Genomic DNA, 19647 nt, shown 5'->3' with positions numbered 1-19647 from the left:
GCCTCACCCTGTGTCTCTCTCAGCCCCTCCTCCACCCACCTCTCCCCACCCCCAGACTCTTTCCTCCTTGGTGCACTCTCCGCTCCCCCTGCCTGGCTCTACTCCCTCACTCACCAATAGCCCTGTTGCCTGACACCCTCCCAGCCATAAATGTCTTAAGGGCAAGCTCTGTGTCTTATCCTCACAGACGCTGGCACAGAAGCCAGCACCCAGAGGCTACCAGGTTTAGTAGAAAAAGGGTAAGCTTTGGAGACAGACTTAGGCTCAAATCCCAACTCCAGCACCTTCTAGCTCCGTGATCCTGAGCAAACCACTTCACCTCTCCCACCTGCAGCTTCCTTAAAATGGGACACAGCCTTCTCAGAGGCGCTGAGATAAAGTTAATGACATTTAAAAGAACAGTGTTTACAAAGTTCCAAGTGCTCAGTGAACAGCGGCTTGATTGTGTGTCAAATGAACAAAGGCATTCATTTGCCGTTGCCCAGGAGAAATGGGGGAGCTGCGGCCACGGCTTGGTGCGCAGAGTCCCCCAAGAGTGAGCCGCAGCCCAAATGCTCCCCAGATTCCCAGAAAGGCAGGCTTAGGGGACGCGCAGACTCCCGCCGCCTGGTCAGCAGGGCTGGAACTTTCTGCACTGAGCTGTGGAAACATTTGGAAATGAATCCTGCTGGGGAGCCTCGAGCACTTTGAACCTTATTCTCAGCAGGACAATAAAATGGTAAGCCCTTTTGTCTGTCCAGAAACTTGGAATATCCCTGGAATGTGGCTAAAATGTTCCAAGCAGCCCTAGAGCTGGAACTTGTGCAAAATGGACCTCCTGGGGGCCGCGTCCCAGTGGGATCTGCGCACAGACATCCGAGAACGCACAGCTGCCCCTCAGCCTCCACTTCCTGGGTGTGAAAGTTCCTCCTCCGCCCCAAGGGAAAATTCCTCCCGGGCCCCACTGGATCGGCCTTGAAGGATCCATGGGGATGTGGCCAGGCTGGAGGTGCAGAAAGTGCCTCCTCCTCCTCCCTGTGATAACAACCACGTGGTGGGTGCTGCAGGGAAGGCCATTTCCCTTCACCCCTACCGTCACTATGCCCATCTTACAGTTGGGGAAAGAGAGGCACGAAATGCCACACCCAAGGCCATACTTCCAACTGGCCACAACTGGGATCCAAACACAAATCCCCTCCAAATTCAGGGTGCACACTCACCCCTTCCCCACACTTCCTCTCATCTGGACAATTCTTGCCAGGACTGTTGCCTGTGGCAAAAAAAAAAAAAAAAAAAAAGGCAGGGGGCTCTCACTGTATATCTGGCACAGAGTAGATGCATGGTAAGTGGAAACGAAAAGTGCTTCCACCCGGGAGGTGCAGGCAGCAGCCGCCAGCAATGCTCACCAAAGATACCATGTCCAGCTGGCCTGCAGGGCAGAGGTGAGTCTCACGAAACTCAGAATCTAATTGTGGAAGGGACTTGGAGTTCCTCAAAACTCAGGCTACTTCCTGACACCACCCAGTGTCATCTCTGCCTCCCACATGCCTCCTCTCCCACCCTGGGGCCCCTTGACCCTATGAAACCACACGTACACATCAAGGGGTTTAAGAGCAGACAAGGGCCAGCACCTGGAACCCTCTGCCATCAGGCTGACACACCTACAACTCCCCGGACTTGGCTCTGCCCCAAGGTCACGGATAAATGCTCAAGTTCAAATTCAGAAGCATCTGATGTACCCACCCAGTCCTTCTTCCCAGGCTTCTCTGCCTCCCCACACCTCTGCCTCCCCCCAGACAGGTGCTCTTCTGTCTGCACCAGGGGCTCCTCCTCTTCCCACCTCCCATGAACGCTGGTGCCCCCCAAGCTTTGCCCCAGCCCCTCTTCTCTCTCACTATATCCCCTCTCAGGAGACTTCAACCAAGCCCGTGGTTTAACTAACTGCTTTGATACCCTCAAGCTCAGACCTTCCCCAGAGCTTCAGGCTTGTACTGACGCTTCCCTCTTTAGGCTAACTTCACCTAGCGTGATCTGTATGTGTGCTCCTGGGTACACACTGTCTCTCTTACACATTGGGGCAATGCTACAAGCAGAGGCAACGGCCTCTTCCAAAAAGCAAATTCCGCACAGAGCTGGGCCCATCTCCTTTTGCAGCCGTGTGACCCAAGGCTGAAAGCAGTCAAGTGGCCACCAAGGGAGCAAGGCAGGGGAGTGGAAGCCAGGCCTGGGAGCAGGAATCCCGAGCCCAGCTGCCCGCAAGGCCACCATGGTGGCAGAGAAGATGCCAAGTCATGACAGGTTTGGAGAACTGAATCCTGAAAGTGTGGCTAAAAAATGGCAAAATATACAAATATGATGACATTTTCATTTATTGTGATATTTCTTTAAACAATGAAGTAAACCAAATACATTGAAGGAAAATTTTCAAATAAAATGATGTGAAAATAAAGACCTAGAGGCTCCTACCCTAAAACAATTGTTTTTGGCATTTCACAGCACTTCCTGCAGTCTTGTTCCCAGGGTTTTTTTGTTTTTGTTTTTCTGTTTGATTTAGCTTTTCCATCATTCTATTTATTTGTTTATGTACATTTGTATCCTGCTTGGTTATTTAAATAAACATCCTCTCCCAAACTTTTTTTTTAAAATCATTATGTAGTCTTTATAACAACTATTTCAGTTGACTGTATAATATACTACCCAGAACACTGAGAAAATTAAGGAGAAGGACTGTATCTTAAGTTGGTTTTTATATCACTGTGCTCAGCACGTGGTATAACCATATTAATCAAACTCTTCTAATATAGAAATAGTATCAGTGACCAACCCATTCATTTTCTCTTTGGACTTATGTTACCTCTGATTTTTAATTATCAGGAACAAGCAGCTCTGGGTTAAACATCTTTATTCATAAATCTTTCTTCATAGCATCACTGTTATTTGCTTAGGTTGGAGACCCAGAAGGAGAAGAGCTAGGTCAAAGGGAGGAACTTGTTCCAGACTCGTAATCTATACAGCAGGTTTGCTTTTCCTGTTTACACATCCCTGCGGACTTTGTGACTAGAGCCAGGTTATTGGGGGTTTAGAGAGAGGACCTGTGACCGCTGGTGGCTGGGTGGCCCTGGGGCTAGCGGGCCAAAGCTCACCGGCCTCCCGGTCAAGGCTGAGTCCTGACCTGGAGGTGTGGCTGGGAGCTCCAGTTGAAAAACAGGTTTCAGGTCAGAGGGGACCGTCAGAGGGAATGCCCGTCCCTGTTTTGGTTGTGCTCCTCCAGGAGTGCTTGGAGCTGCCCTGTGGGACACTGCAGTGGAGAGTGGAGGCAGGTTTCAGCATCAGACACACCTGGGTTCGAACCCCTGCCCCGCTCTTGCAGCTCAGGGTCCCTGAGAAAACGCCTGGATCCGTCAGGCCTCAGGGTCCTGAGTGTGAAATGGCGCCTGGACGACCCAGGCCACAGGGTTACCGTGGGTGTCTGGTCCACAGAACGCAGCCACGACTCCCCCTACTTCCTTTCCTTCCCATTCCCCACCTGGTGCTCTCGTTCAACGCGCAGGCCCACTGTGTGCTGCCGCCAAACGGTCACGTCAGTGACTGTCGGCTACTGGACTTCAAGCTTAATTAAGAATGGAAGAAGCCAAATGAGAGTATAAATGTCAAGGGGTCCCTGGCGCCACCCGGGCCATGCCACACTCACCCAAAACCACTGCGCAGGGCTCTGCCCAGAGCTCGGCTGACAGTCAAGCCTCTGCCCACTGGCCCTCGGTCCTCACTCCGGCCCCTCTAGGCTCTGGTCCCTCTTTCTAGCCTTGTCACTTCCCCGCTCCCAGGCACGGTGCAGTTCCACCATCACGGCCATGCCACGGCCACTCCATTTCAGAGCACCCACTATGTGGCAGGCACAGTCCCAGCCCTCTGCATGAGTCTCAATTAATTCTCATAAGAAGTCAGTGAGGCCCGTGCATTCTGTGCCCCATTCTGCAGATAAGGAAACTCCAGCTCAGAGAGGGTAAGTAACTAGCTTGCGGTCACACAGCCAGAAGGGCAGGGGGTGCCAGAGCCGGCCATGAGGCTTGGCTCTGACAGTCTCCTCAGCTGTTCTACTCCGCCTCCTCCTGAACTAAAGCTCCTTGGGGGCAAAGACGGTATCTTCTCTTATTGTCCTTGTGGCACCTACCCATTCTGGCACCAACAGCAAGGCTCAATAAAAATTTGTTAGACCTGGGCTGGAGTAGACCAGGGGGGAGTCCAGGGCTGGTTAGAAATTCAGCCAGGGCCGGGGCCATGCTAGGGCGTGGGTCTGAGAAGACAGAACTGCCACTTTCTTGGCCTTAGAGATGGAGACGTGATTTCGCTGGTGGGACCCCACTGGCCGCCCCCACCCATTAGAGGACAATGGAGCTGAGGGAGGAAGGGCCTAGTGGAGTGGGGGTGGGGGGTCCCCGCAGAATAGCCCGGTTCCCCGGCTCAGGACGCTGGCGCAGGGGCTGCCTGCAGCGAGCTGGTTTCATCCATGTATTACAGAGACGGGCGGGTCCCACACGAGAAAAGGCCCGGGATTAACTTGTGTTCCAAAATAAATACAGCCACTGGCCTCCTTTCAAGCATTTACTTTGGATGGGCAGGACCAAAAACTAATGCTATAAGCCCTCCCCGGCATGCCTCTTCCAAGACACATTCCAATTAGAAAGGAAAACAAACAAAAAAAAATACAGCTGTCTTCGCTGTTTTCCTACGTTTCCCTTTTCTCGACTTTGCTTTTTGACTGGCCCGTGGCCACTCTTGAACACGCTGGGCCCACTCCACCTGGTGGCCTCTGCCCTGTGGTGCCCACGGCCGGGTACGTGCTCCTCTCCTTAATAGCCAGCACTACTCCGGCAACGAAAATCAAATAAGGCCGGTGGGGCGGCGGCGGCCCAGGAAAAGTAGGCTGGGAAGAGAGCCAGCTCTGCACATCTCGTCCCCCCGTGCCCGTCTGTTTATGGGAAAGCGCAGTTACGATGGCCGCTCGCTGTCATTTTCTGGAGGAAGTATGAAAAATCATTAGCGATGATGTTTGGATTTTGAAGATCCCAACTTGTTAATCCACTGAAACTATCTTAAGCAACACAGTCTGGTTTTGTGGGTCTTGATTTATCTCCCCTTCATCCTGGAGAATCATGGGTATCTATGTAACCTTGGGTTAGAATTAATTTGGGGAAAGTAACTTTCCCACCGTGGTTGTTTTGGAGGAGCTGAGGACCGAACACCAACCTGAACATTTTGTTTAAAACTTTAGGGTTTAATTTCTCTGCCATTTTGTACCATCTCTCATTAGAGAAGGAATCGGATGCTTTGCTGATTAACTCACTTGCCAGTTCTAACTAATGTTGTTTTAATGTAGTCATCTGGAATCCCGTACAGAGGATGATCTTAGTTCATGGTATTTTATAATGTTCTTGTACTGCAGTTTGATAGTGAAAGCAATGTTTTCACAGGACAAATCATGAGTCATAGGAACAAAGAAGTTAAGAAACTAAAGAAATTGTAACCTTGCAAAAAGATGCTTTGAAAGGTGTGTGTCACCTTTGGGCGGGAGCACCCTGGAGACCATCCGTCCCCAGCGTGTCCTTGGGACATGGACGGCGGAAGGTGGGAGAGATGGGGGTGTGGAAGAGGCTGAAGTAGACAGCGCCCTGGCTTGGGCCCCCTCCTGCACCGCGGGCACCTGCATCCTTTCGCCCGGGCGTGGGGTCGCCTCTCGGCTACTGACCGCCAGCCGTCCTGAGCCCTCGCTGTCCCCGGGCCTGCTCCCCTCAGGGGACACATATCCCAAAGGCCGGGCACTCTCTGAGGCCCACAGGGTACCCTCTCCTCCCTCCAGCCGAGATCCACAGACGTGTGTCCGCCCAGCACCCCCACTGGCTCCTTGACGTCCCACCTCTGCTCCGTCCCTTCTCCTTTGATGTCCCGAGCCGCTCCTGGTCTAAGGGGGAAGCAGCTGGGTCGAGGAACTGTCACCCAGGAGTGTGACAAGCCCTTTGCCAGAAAGAAGCAGGGGGGCGTGGGAGCGAGGGGCCGCCCGCTCCCCGAGCGCAGGAAAAGTTGGAGAAGAAACATCTGGAGGGGACGGCGGGGGCCCCCCTCCGGCGCCACGTCCTCCTCTCCAAGCGCGGACCCCCCACTCCGCCAACTCAGTACCTCCCCGGGGCCTCACACAGCTGCGTTCACCATGCCGAGAGGGGGAGGGGCTCCCGGCCACGCGGGGCCCAGGGCACGTGACTGGGCCCAGGAAGGGAACCGAGGGTGGCAGACCCCACCCGACGCCACACCTGCCCTCAGGGGCACCGCGAGCGTCCAGCCAGCCCGGCCGATCAGCCTCAGGCCCACCAGCAGCACTTTCAGAAGGGCGGAAAATAAGAGAAATTCCACAATTCCAAGCAGCCAGCCTCCTGACTCCTGGGCCACGCCATTACGTGGAACAAACGAGGCCGGCCACGGCTTCTGTGCACCCAGCCACGGACCGCTGGGTCATCCCGCGCTGGGCACCCCTGATGGCCCTCGGTCATCCCCGGTCACTCAGCACCTCGCCACTCACAGGAGAGAAGGGGCCGTGGGCCCCTGGACTCTTCGCCCTTTGATTGGAGAAGAACCTCCAATCAAGCCAGTTTTACTCTCTGATTCCTGCGATTCGACCTTGTGAACTAGATCCACAAAGCAACACACTAAAGGGGGGAAACCAAGAACAAATTCTCTTGCAAAAGTTTGTCAATCCTCGACGCAAACCTTCCCAGGAGGGCCGGCGCTCTGGGGTAAACGTACGCAGCCTCGACCTGGCCCCACCGCCATCTAACCCTTGCTGAGCCTCATGTTCTGTATCTGTGAGTTGGGGGTGACTAAGTACCTGCTGTATACGGTTGGGAGGAAAGGTGAGGTAATACAAGTAAAGTGCTTAGAACACTGCCTCGCTCACAGGAAAAACTGGAAGATTCAATAAATAGATGTCATTTCCCCAGTACTGGGAGGACAGCCCTTTCTATAGAAATTGCACACTCGCGCAGGCTGACACATTAGCAGGTGGTCGACATGTCACCCCGCCACCCCTCTTCAGGGACTAGCCGCACCTCCGAAGTACCTGGTGAGCAGGTGGATAGGGACACCGAGTTCGTGGGCATCGGACACAATTTGTCACCTGGGACAGCAGCGAAAACTCAACGTCTTCGAGGCGAATTAAACCTTCGTAGAGATTATAGTGATGACGGTGCAATCGCGGCAGTCATGCCGGACACCTGAAGCGTGGGCCAAGTTCCGACGTCCTGGGGGAGCAGAGGGAGCCCAGGTACCACGGCCCAAAGTGGCCCCTGCCCTTGACAGTAGTAAAAACGTGGCTCTCCAAGACTACAGATGCTGGGCCGGAGGTCAGGGGGGCTCTATGCGACTCCTCGGATGGAAGCTTCCAGAACATCCGCCTTTAAGTTGTAAACTTTGCAGGGGCCTTGCACAACACCTGCTCAGTAAGACGCGTTTCCCAGAGGCTGTGACCCTGAGAGTGATAAACTGTCCCCACGGGGAGGGCCCAGGGCTGGGCAGCATGGTGGGGGAGGGGGGCTGGGGTCTGCCTCTAACCCCACCATCCGGGGGCCTTCCTTCCACCTGGAGCGAGCCCAGGCCTGACCCCCCATCCACAAACGGGGTGGAGGAGACGGCCTGAGGTCCAGAGCAGGCATCTCCATCCCAGCCCGACATTTCCACTGGTTTGCAAGCAAACAAGGGCAGGGGAGGATAGCAAAGGGAGCTTTCCCACAAAGCCAGCCTGATTCCAGTTCCCAGGCTGAGACCACATCCCTCCAAAATCCGGAGGGATAAAATGCCTTTGACTTCAGGAAACGGTAGAGATACGAGATGGTGCTGGGTTGGATTTCTCGGTTTTTTTAAATTGTTTATTTTGTTACCTTCACTTGGCAAAATTAAAAGCTAGGAATGCCCTGCGTGTAAATGGGGGCGGGGGTGACTCGGCCGCAGAAGCTGGCCTCAGTTTTCCCAGTTTCCTCTGCTCAGAGCCTCAGGGGCAGCCAAGGGCCTGGAGATCCCAGCATGGCCTGATTACCCGAACCCCGCCCGGTGACAATCCCGGGCCATCTTCTCCGTATCCTCTAAAGCTGCAGCAAAAGTCGGAAGCTGTCCCCTGGGGTCCCGGGCCTGCGCCACTGGGAACCCGGAGAGGCCACAGGGACCCTGAGGGGCAATTCCAAACACGCCAAGCAGACACGGCGCCCCGTTCCCGAGCCTGGGAAGGGGGGTCCGAGGCGTCTTCCGAGGATGCGAAAGGCGGCAGAGGACAGCCAGGCCCTCCCCTTGGCCAAGAGGAGTTTTCCTAACTTTCAATTTCCCCCGTGCTGCCCTAGGACGGCCGGTTATCCAAGGAGCACCTCGCAAGTCCCTTCTCTGTGCAGGCTCTAAGCTTGGGGTTAGGGTCAGGGGGCGAAAAGCCCCGGCCCCGACCCCCCGTGGCTCACATCCCAGGGCCTCTGCAACCCCTGCTCCCTCTTCAGGGGACCTGATCTTCCGGGGAGGACACCTGGGGATGGGCTGGAGCCCGCGATCACGTGCCTTCCCAGCGTCTGTCATAGGACAGCGGGGGTCATGGGTAGTGGCCAGCTGCAAAGAGGAGCAAGCGAGAAGGCCCAGGAGGCTCTGCCCTGGGGGGCTGTCCAGAGGCAAGGGGCCCCTCCCCCCATCCCCGGGCCAACGCCGGGGCCTACGAGCAAACATTTAGACAACCAAGCAGAAGGCAGCGGGCGGAGAGTGGCATCTCCTCGCGGTGACACCCGGGACGAATCTGCCCAAGTCAGCAGGAAGCAACAGCGTTTCAGAGGGGACGCGTGAGACAATTGGGACAATTAGGGGAAAACAACCAGTCTACCCAGAAGTGGGCACCTTGGGCCCTTTTTTAAAAAGTGGTCCAGGAGGACTTCAGAGTCATCTACAATAATTCCCCAAAGTTGTTTTTTCCAGGGAAATGCATCTGCAGAAACAGGGAACACGTTCACGGCACGGCGTCCCACCCTCATGTAATACCTGAGTAGCCGGTCACTGCTCCGGGCAGGAGGGCAGAGGCCGGAAGGGATGAGGGGACACACGTGCCAGACCGCCCTCCAGGAGCCACGTTGCCCAGGCAGGAGCCTCCTGAGGCCGAGCCTGGTGGACATACTGTCCTCCCCGCCCCGATGTCATCGCGGCCTCCCGCCCTGCTCCCACTTCCGTGGGCTCCTGGGGCTTCTCTCCGGGTTTTCCTCTTGCCTCCACCCCTGGCAACTGGACACTGGAGCCCGATGGGCTGGGTGGCCCAGGCCCACTCCTCCCCTGGGGCCACCTTGTCATGTCCACAACATTCATTACCAGCGAGAGGCTGGGGCTCAACTCTCCAATTCCAGCACTTCGGGCTCATCCATCCAGGGCCTCCGGGCCCCATGTGGCCGGCCCACAGGCAGGTCATCCATCAGCACCCGTCCCGGCCAGCTCCTCACCCAGGAGCTCTTGTCCCAGCGCCCGGCACCACCATCCAGCCAGAGCTGATGACCCGGCCCAGACACCACCCCTCGTCCAGAACCCCCGGGCTGCCCATGGCCACGCCCGGCCACGCCAGGATGGCGTCCTGGTGGGGGCATATGTGCTGGGTTTTAACTCGCTGCTGTGACTGACTCTGTTCCATAGTCTACATCTCCGGCGGGTAGGACCTGGGCTGTGTTGCCTCCGAGTGACTCCTGAGCTGCAGGGGACCCAGGGAGGGGAAGGGTCTGGACTGGTGCCGGCCTCCCGACAGCTCTCAGGTCCACGCTCCCGAGGCAGCTCTGCTGATGCCACCCTGGCCCAAGTCTCCTTTGCCCCCCACTGGGATTCCTGCCCCCAACTGCCGTTCCTGCCTGGGCTTCTCCGCCTCGGCACGGTGGTATCTGGGCCGATGACTCTAGCGGTCGAGTGTCCTGTGCGTTTTTGTAGGAGGCTGAGCAGCGCCCTGGCTTCTACCCGCCGGCTGCCAGCACCGCTGCTCTGAGTTGTGACAACCAAATACGTCTCCAGACATGGCTCAACGTCCCCTGGTGCAGGGTTGTCCCCACTTGAGAGCCACTGCCCCACGGAGCAGCCTGCTCTGGGCTTCATGTTGTCTTCAGCACGTCTGAGATCATCCCCGGGGCTCTGGGGACGGGGACACACATCTCCTGTGAACCCCCTCTCTATCCAAACCCCCCGGCCTTCCGCCTGCTCCCCCACCAGGCTTGCCCTCCCCACTTTGGCGGCTCCCAGCCCTCCCACCCTCTTTAGTTCTTGGTCATCCTTCTATGTTCATTTCAAGGGTCTCCTCCTAGGAGAGGCTTGGGAAATGTCTGCTGAACAGACCTGGAAGGCAGCAGGTGAATGCTACCGCTTACTTGCTAACTGAGCTTGGTCAAGCCACTTTCCCTTTCTGGGCCTCAGTTTCCCTCCCCCATCGCAAGGTGTACGGACCAGCCGCATGGCAGTTTCCGTGCCCTGATATTCAAGCCTTTCCTTCCCGAAGTCCCCTCAGTGGCCGTCACAAGCCCGTCTTTGGTTAGTTCTCTTTGCTAAAACCAAGAGGCGTGTGGCTTCCAGAGGGCTAAGAGCCCGCTGGCTCGGGTCCCCCGGGAGGCGCCTGAGCACGGCTGTGCCGGGAACTGCCCGCGTCACAAATCTTTTACTTGGGGATACTAAGGATCTGGCCCTCGGGAAGGAGCAACCAGGGGTGCCCATCGGGCCCCCAGGAAGGCGGCCGCAGAGTTGGGCAGGAGCCCAGGTCTCCAGAACCCCCGCCTGTCGCTGCTCCCGTCAGCACAGCCCCCTGGCAGGATCCCTTGGCGAGGCCGGGACTGTGTCCCAACTGATCAAACAGGAACATGACCTCACCAGGTCCAGGACGGTCCACTTCAGAGGAGGCCCGGCCTGCAGGGCCCGGGACACACAGGCGGCCAAGAGCGCTTTCTTTGTAGAGAAGCCAGCAAAGACAAAGGAGCACTCTCCCGCTCAGACGGTTCCAGAACTCTCCCCCGTCCTGCGGCCAGATCCAGCTGTCCCCCATGCACCCGCCCCGCCCTGCAGCTGAAGGCTCCCTGGGGGGCTTCGGAGCCCTACCCCAGGTGGCAGCAAGGGGGAGCCACGCCCCACCCAGCAGCCCCAGCCACCACGGCTGCCACTCCCCCCAGCAAGGGACAGCGGGGCCCACTGATGGGAGCCAAGGCAGGTGCGGTCCCCTGGGGTCACCTGTGTCATGCCAGCTGCGAGCCTCTCAGGAGCCAGGCTGTGACTGACGGAGCTTCTGTTGGCTCCGCAGGTTCGGAAAATGCCCGTTCTCCCTCCCCTCACCTCCAGCATTTGCAGTGCTCTCTTGTGGGATTGGTCAAAGTGCTTTCCAGCCTGTTTTAATCTCCCCTTGCTAAGTTTAAGGGAGCGTGGCCGAGTGTGTCCCACCTGTGACGTCCTGGGCTCGCCGCCTCACTGCTCTGGGCCTTGGGTTATACACCTGCAAAATGGGGATAATAGCGGATCCCACTTCACAGGGTTGTTGAGAGGATTCAATTCACCACTAAGTGTAAAACCTTCCAATTAAAATTATTTCCTGGGAGCAGATGTGGCGTAAGCAGTTGAACACCCACCTCACACAGGAGGTCCCGGGTTCAGTTCCTGGTGCCTCCTAAAGAAGACAAACAAACAACAAGCAGACAACGAGCAGACATTGAGCAAAAACAACGAGCAGACAACTAGGAACAGCAAATGAGCAGGGAGCAGATGTGGCTCAAGCAGTTGAGCATCCACATGGGAGGTCCCAGGTTTGGTTCCCAGTGCCTCCTAAAGAAAAAAACAAAGACAACGAGCAAAAAACAATGAGCAGACAGTGAGTGCAAGCAATAAGCAAAAACAATGAGCAAACAGACGAGGGAGTTATCTCTGGGGAGGGGGGGGATTTTTTAAAAAATTACTTCCCAGGGCAGGTTCCCATTTCATAGGTACAGGAAACAGATGCCGAAGGTGACGGGAGTTGGTCAGAACTTCTGGGGTCGCTCTCAGAATCGGGAGCAGTCCGCAGACTCACCCATTCTAGCGTGGGCTCCCCTACAGCATGGGACCCTCCAGGCCCGCAGACCACCCGCTGCCTCCTGCCAGCGTTAGCCTGGGCACAATTCCACACGAGGCCCCGGAGAATTGAGAGCAGGTAACTAAATATTTGCACGTGACCGTCCACCCTGGCGTTCTTCACAACAGCCCAAGGTGGAGAGGAGCTTTTGCCTACAACAGGAGAATGGATGAACAAAAGGAGCTCCGCCCATGCAGCGGCATGCCCTCCGGCCACAGGACGGGCAGCAGCGCTGAGCCAGGCCCACACCACGGGCCTTGGACAGGGGGCAGTCGCCGGGGCCACAGAGTTTATGGTTCCTTTCATATGAAATCTCCAGAAAGGTCCGGGGAAATCCACGGGGACAGAGAGCAGCTTCGTGGCCGCCAGGGCTGGGGTGGCAGGGGGTGGGGAGGAACAGGAGAAATTGCTTCCTGGCTACAGGTCTCCTCTGGGATGATGAGACGTGGTGAACACACTAAATGACGCTGAATTGCATGCTTTAAAACGGCTAAGTTTATGTTATGTGACTTTCACCTCAGTCAGAAAAAAGAGGGAGGGGGAGAGAGCCGGGCACTGTAGAAGGAGCCTGGGGCTGGTGCGAGACGGCTTCTGGTCAGGCCCTGCCCACCTGGGCAGCTGACCCGACCAGCCTTGGTGCCACGCGCTCACCTCCGAGCCCCCTCCCAGCCCGAGAGGTCTCTGACCCCAGGAAAGATGAAGTAATGGGCCATCGTGCTATGTGGTCACAGCTGAGATCATTTCAGGGAAGCTGGAAGCCTTACCAGGAGCCTGCAGCGTCATTTTCAACAGCTTGATGTTTTGCAAAAGGAAAAACATTTACTGTATAAAATAGAGACAGAATAATTGTCCACCCTGTTAGAACGACCTGCTCCCCGCACCCACCACTCACAGCTCCCCTCCAGCAAAGGAACGGCGGGGGGCGGGGAGGCAGGGGGGAGGGCTGCAGCCACGACGGGGGCGGAGGGGCAGGACTCGTGGACGGTCCCTGCCAGTCCCTCGTTCTCTCTGACCTTCGCCAGTCCCTCTGCCCGAGCACTCCCCACCTCCTCCCTGCCTGTCCAGCCAACTCCTCAGGTCCCAGTTTGGGGGCTGCTTCCTCCAGTCGAGACTGGTTTGTAAGGGTCCGCTTTGTGTGAGCCCCATGGGGCGAAGGGCTGTGTCCCTCTCAGAGACCCAGAAGAGCGCCTGGCACAGAGCTGGCCTTCAGCAGCTCTTTAGTGACCGAAGCACTGAGGGGCTAAGGAGGCTGGCGGACTCGCCCTTTGCTAAGCCGACCACTGATGTCCTGGGGCCCCCTCGGGCCCCCTTCCCAGCTCCCGGCTGGAGAAATTCAGTGCTCCTAGAACTTTCCGAGCAGCCTTGGGGAGAAGGCCACTGTCCTCCCCTAGGAAAGGGGACAACAGAAAGGACAGTTGATAACAACCACCTAACTGCCTCGTCCAAGTTCTTAATGCCCGCGGCAGCCTGAGAAGTCGGTCTTCGCCACCGTGGGTTTTTCTGGAGGAATGACCACAGGCACGGCGTTTTTCAGTCCCACAAATACTCCTCTGCCTGCGAGCACGCAAAAATGAGTGAGCCCCACTCCCCGCCCACACTCGGGGCTCACAATCCAAAAGGGGCGGCACAGGCGCCCTGAGTTGGACGGGGTGGTCTTGGGCAGGGCCAGGAGAGGGGCAGGTCCCCGAGAGGGGTCCCCACAGGGGCCCCTCGAGCCTCCTCTGCAGGCGTGCGGGCTGCCGGCCTCCCCCTCCTCCTGCCAGCCCCTGCCCCTGGCCTGGGAACCTTCCAGCGGCAGCGGCAGCAGCGCAGGCCACATGTGTTCAAGCCAAGTCCTCTCGCGCCTTTGTTCTCCCTCCCAACATGACTTTCTCTTTAATCTGTCGGAACCGCTGCCCTCCTGAAAGACGTTCAAGAGCCAGCTGGAGGCCAAGCCAGCCTTGGAGAAAATACAATTGTCTTTCCCAACACCTTCCTCCCCTTCCTCCCTGCCCAGCGCTCAGCGAAGTCCAAGGGGACAGACCGACCAACACAGGACAGACCGGTAGTTCTGTCTCTGCCCCTTGGCAGGAAAGGCCCACACCCCTCCTGCATTTCGGTGGCCAGGGCCCCCCTAGGAGCAGCCGACTAGCCGAAGGGCTCACCGTTCAACTGCCTTTTCCACGATCACTTTCAGGTTGCCTGGTTCTGTGCCCTCCACCCCAGCTCTTCGGAGGGCAGGAGGACTGGGCCACCATCACCTCCCAGGACTTCGGGGAACCCCACAGCTTCTGAGTTTACAGCCGCAGAAGGGAACAAGGCACACCAAAATAAATTTGTTGAAATTCAAAAGAGGGATCTCCCCCAAGGAAACATAAAGAGCCACGGGGCAATACAGCTGTTCTCCCCAAGGCAGGCAGTGGAGAGTTTTCTTTCACACCCTTCCACTTAGGACCCTCTCTAAGAAGAAAGTCACCATCATCTATCAGGCAGGAGGAGTAAGCCACCCGGCGAAGAAGGCCTGCTGCGTTCCTTCAAAGTCCAAACCCGCAGAGGCAAAACCGTCCTTGCACTGGCAGCAGACCGGAACAGCGACGGAAGCTTTGGAGAAGCTGAGAGTTGAACTCTGCCTTCTCTCGGGACCTAATTTCTTTGTCTGTGAAATGGGGGGGTCTCGGGAGCCCCTTCCATTTCCAGCGGGAGCTCCTCTCTGGGCTTTTGCTCCTGCCAGGGTCCCCTGGATGCCTGAGCCTGCCCCAATGCCGGTCCTCCTCTGCCCAGCACCGTCTCTCCCAAGAAGCTGGCTGAGAGCTCCTGGGGGCTGGGCAGATTCCCCAGGCCAACACTGCACCCCGTGCCTCCGCACTCTGTCTCCCCCGCGAGAAGGGGCCCAGGACCAGCAGGCGACAGGGCTCAGGACGCCAGAGCTCTGCAGAGGCCTGCTGTGAGGGAGCCAGGAAACCCCCGCAAAGCTCTACCCCCTCCTCAGCTTCTCCCTGGATCCCTGGCCAGCATTAGCTGGGACAAGGGACCTTTCAGTCAAGGAGGAGGGGGGTCATGGGAGAGTTTAAAAGAAACTAAACTAAACCAAAGATAATGGATCTGGGAATTCCTAGGGTGGGCCAGGGCACTTGTCTGGGCCTGAGCCCGGGAGAAACAAAGCCTCCCTGGAGGCCAGGTCTGGCTAATGGCCCCAGATAAGCCACCAGTAAGCAGACAGGTCAGAGGTCAGGGCTCTGCTCACTTGACACCACTCTGACCTGCAGGCCTCGTTGTCAAGCCCCAGGAACTCAGCACCCACCCAGAGAATGGCGTGGCCTGAGCTCTCACCATCAAGGTGCTGGGCTGGGGCTCTGGCTGGGGGCTCTGGCTGGGGGCTTGCCGTTGGAGACCCTAGCCCCCTGGCAGATGGGTCAGTGGGTTTGGAAGTGGCCTGTTCCCATTCCCAGCCGGCCATGGGCCTGGTAGACCCACTGTCTTGGGCCCTCTGTGGCCCAGGAGGGTGGGCAGGGATGACGTGACCAGGCTGATGTCCACTCCCCCAAGGTATCACCCTGAAAACCTTCATGTGGCCCCCTTCCTTTCTGGTTCCTTCCCTCTGTGTCTGGTTGTGGGTCCTGGGAAAACTACCTTTCCTAGCCCCCAGGCTCAGTTTTCTCATCAGAAAGGTGGGTGCAAGAGCTCTTCCCTAGGCGTGGGGCTGAGGGGCGGTGAGAAAATATTAGCCAAGGGCACATCTGGTGCAAAGTGCACGGCCCCGGGGCGGCTCTGTAAGCCCCAGCCTGCTTTCCCCAGTCACCCAGGCCAGGACCTTCAGTGCTGCACCACTTGCCAGGACTTTGGTAGGAAGGTGGGTGAGGCCTGGGACGTGCAGGAGAATGTATTTGGGGGAGCAGTTCCAACCTTTTAAGCAAGTCTCCCAAAGCAGGGCGTCCCTAGTCTGGCTGGCCAGCCGGCCACGGAGGTGACCGGGGCCGTGCGCCCAGGGCGGGGTGATGGGAGGGAACCCTCACTTGGAGTGGGAGGCGGTGGGGCTCAGAAACTCAAGGACGGCGCGGGGGGCCCTGCTCGGGGCAACACGCAAAGCTCCAGAACTTCCAGGGGGTGCGGAGCCAAGGAGGAGAGACGCTGAAACGGCCGCGGACCCGCGCCCCCGCCCTCCTGGCTGCCCCCGTTCCCCGGCCCTACCTCGGGCTGCCAGCAGCGAGAGGCCGCCGAGCAGCAGCAGCGGCAGCAGGAGCCCGCGCGCCGGCGCTGCGCGCTCCATGGGGCCGGCGTGGGCGGGACGAGCCGCGGAGCAGACAAAGGCGCGGGCGCGGCGGCCGGAGGTTCGGGTCCTCGGGCCGGGGCTCGCGGCGGCGGGCGGCGCAGACTCCACGCTCGGCCGAGCCTCCGCAGCCAACGCGGGGCAGGGCGCCGAGCGGTTCAATTATCCCGCCCGGGAGGAGGGCGGGGGCGGGCGCGGCGGGGGCGGGGCCAGCCCGGCGGCTGGGGCCTCCCTCCCTCCCAGACCACCTCCCCCGTGGAGATGTGGGATCGCTTTCTCTTCCCTGCACCCAGGCCCCGAGGGGGGCGCGGGCCCGCACGGCTGGGGGTGGGAGCCAGGACCCCAAAACTTCTTCTGTCTTGGGGGCAGTGGAGGAAGAGAGATGCGTTTGCCAGCCAGAGACGCCTGGGCTTGGGGGATGCAGCCCCCTTCCCATCCCCGCGGGAGTGAAACCTGATCCCCACCCCACCGCCGGGGATTAGGGGGGCCGGCTCAGGCTCAAGGGTTAACGCCACTGGACCCTGAAGCAAGGGCCCTGGCAGGGCAGCTGGGGAGCCCCAGGAAGCCCCGGCTGAGGTCTCCAGGCACCTTTTGACGGGGACCCGGAGGGCAAGGCCCTGCACCCACTGTCCTGCTGCTGCCCCTTCCCCTGGGGGGGTCTCCAGGCCCCTTGCGAACTCCAGGCATGTCCAGGGCTGTGACCTGGCTGGGCCCTCAGGGGACAGTGTGGTGCGTTGGACTGACAGCCCAACCCACATGGAATGTGCCGGGTCACCGAGACACCAAGTGTGGCCAGAGCCCAGAGGGAAGAGATTCCTTTGGACCCAGGAAATCACGGAGGCCCTTAAAGGAGGCAGCCTTTGAGCTGGGCCTGCAGGGCCCGCTTCTTTGCGTGGCCATTCGTGGTTTTTCAAACTAGATTTTAAAAACAACTCATGTGGGTGAGGGACCCACAAGGACACCACTTAGAGGAAAGATGGGAGCCTGAGCCCCAGCAGTTCCACTCCTACGTTGATACCCAGTAGGAACGCAGACACACGTGCACCAAAAGACACACATGTGCCAAAAACCACACGTGCACCAAAAACCACGCTGCAATGTTTGGAGCAGCCCTGTTCACGATGGCTTCAGATTGGAAACCGCCCTACGCCAGCAGCAGAACGAGTACCATGCAGCACATTGCAGGTGTGAAATGTGCTGCATTTCACCACGCAGCTATGTAAATGGAACGATGGGCGACTCCTGCCACGACGGGAGTGCCTCTCACAGACCTAACCCTGAGTGAAAGACGCCAGGCACGTTCTTCATTGTTTTTGTTTCCTCGGCTGCTTAAAGCACATACCATGAGATGGGCTGGGTTGAACAATGGGAATTTATTTGCTCACAAGTTTGAGACTGGGAAAATGTCCACATCGAGGCCTCACCAGGGAGAGGCTTTCTTCCAGAGGACTGAAGACCGCTGCCGGCGATCCTCGGCTCCGCTGTCACAGGGAAGGCACGTGGAGCCTCTGCTGCCTTGCCCCTCTCTTCCGGGTTTTGTTGATTTCAGCTTCTGGCTCCCGGTGGCTTTCCTTGTCTCTGGGCATCTCTTGTTATTTCAGTCTCTTATAAAGCACTCCAGTAAGAAGATTAAGACCCGGTCTGGGGAAACGGACTTTGGCCCAGTGGTTAGGGCGTCCGTCTACCACATGGGAGGTCCGCGGTTCAAGCCCCGGGCCTTCTTGACCCGTGTGGAGCTGGCCCCTGCGCAGTGCTGATGCGCGCAAGGAGTGCTGTGCCACGCAGGGGTGTCCCCCGCGTAGGGGAGCCCCACGCGCAAGGAGTGCGCCCATAAGGAAAGCCGCCCAGCGCGAAGGAGGGAGCAGCCTGCCGAGGAATGGCACCGCCCACACTTCCCGTGCCGCTGACGACAACAGAAGCAGACAAAGAAACAAGACGCAGCAAAAAGACACAGAAAAACAGACAACCGGGGGAGGGGAGGGGAATTAAATAAAATAAAAATAAATCTTTAAAAAAAAAAAAAAAAAAAAAGACCCGGTCTGGCTGAGGTGGGCCACACCTTCACTGAAGAACCTCATCGAAACATTCTGGTTTACAATTAAATTTGAGGACGTGTTTTTCTTGGGCACATATAGTGTCAACCGCCACGTTGGTGACACCATTTATCTAGCGTACAAGGACAGGTGAAGCCAGGACAGGGCTGGCCTTGGGGTGGGATAGTGATTCCAGGGGACAAGAGGGGATTTTCTGGGGCAGTTGGGACCTGGTCAGGTTCTGCTTTTTTAAATCTAGGCTTTGCTCACAAGACTGGGTTCAGCTTTGTGAGAATTCATCAAGCTCCTCGCTGATGCTGTGCACCCTTTTCTAAATGAATGTTAAATTTTTAAAAAGTCAAAAAGAGAAAATGAACTTCACAGGATGTCTCATGAGCTTGAGGTGTGCGGACAGCCCAGGGAAGCGCAGGGAAGGGGCCTGCCTGCTACCCGCCTTGAGGTTAAGGAGAGGCTGTATCGGCCTGGCCTTGAAGATGAGCAGGAGAGCCCCGGCAGAGGGTATTTCCTTGGGGAGCTGGAGAGATCCCGGGCGCCTCGGGAAGATTACCTGGCGCATTGTGACCTCGGACGGTGCAGGTGCCTGAGGACACAGGTGGCGGGTCCCGCAGACAGGTGGGTGCTGGGGGGGAGGGGATGCTCTGAGCTGGAGAGGATTGGCGGTACGCTAGTACTTTGGTATTCTTTTAAGCCACGGGAGAATAAGGCTGTCCTGGAAAAGGCTAAGAGTACCGAGAGAAAGTGGCAGAGAATGAAGTCCTGGGGACCAGACTAAAGACTGGAAGAGACTGCCAGAGAGGCGGGAGGGAACCTGGCGAAGGCCTTGTCCCGGTAGGGTCCTTGGAGTGACTCTGCCGGGGGTCAGTGAGGCCAGCACTGACAAGTCCCGCTGCAGTTAGAGCAGGTGGCCCCTGCCGATGGGATGGGGGTCCTCCCTGAGGATAGAGAGAAAGGCAGTGAGGAGGAGCAGGGCTGAGCAAGCAGGGCGCTGGTGTGGGCGGCTTTCCTTCATTCTGCAGAGAACCGGGCACCTGCTGGCACCCGGCACTGCCCGAGGCACACGAAGGGACCGGTAGGGAGGTTGGCCTCAGCCAGGTCTGCAGGGGCCACGGAGGCCGGGGGGAAAGGGCAGGGCCCGCGCGAGACCTCCCGTCAGCCCTCCTGGAGATCCCGGTGTCCTCTGGTTCTTAGCTCCCCTGCCTAGCCCCTCGCTGGGGTCCTTGTCCTCCACAGGCTGTCCAGCTCCTCTT

General features: G+C 57.9%; 1 protein-coding gene across 6 annotated transcripts in view; it reads right to left on the bottom strand.

Moving 5' to 3' along the window:
• FBLN1 (fibulin 1) overlaps positions 1–16515 on the bottom strand; it is an 83302-nt gene extending 66787 nt beyond the window's left edge. For 5 of the 6 annotated variants that reach the window (XM_023587367.2, XM_023587366.2, XM_058308928.1 and 2 more), the window contains exon 1: positions 16268–16479. In XM_023587367.2, the coding sequence (XP_023443135.1) occupies positions 16268–16346 (79 nt within the window). In that variant the 5' untranslated portion in view covers positions 16347–16479. Of the gene's footprint in view, positions 1–16267 lie in introns of all 6 variants that reach the window. The other variant, XM_004453417.5, reaches the window with a different exon arrangement.
• Between the last annotated feature and the right edge of the window lie 3132 nt (positions 16516–19647).

Source organism: Dasypus novemcinctus, chromosome 12 (genome assembly GCF_030445035.2).
Source record: "Dasypus novemcinctus isolate mDasNov1 chromosome 12, mDasNov1.1.hap2, whole genome shotgun sequence".
In the NCBI taxonomy this organism is placed as follows: domain Eukaryota; kingdom Metazoa; phylum Chordata; class Mammalia; order Cingulata; family Dasypodidae; genus Dasypus; species Dasypus novemcinctus.
This window is presented reverse-complemented; position numbering and strand designations above follow the sequence as displayed.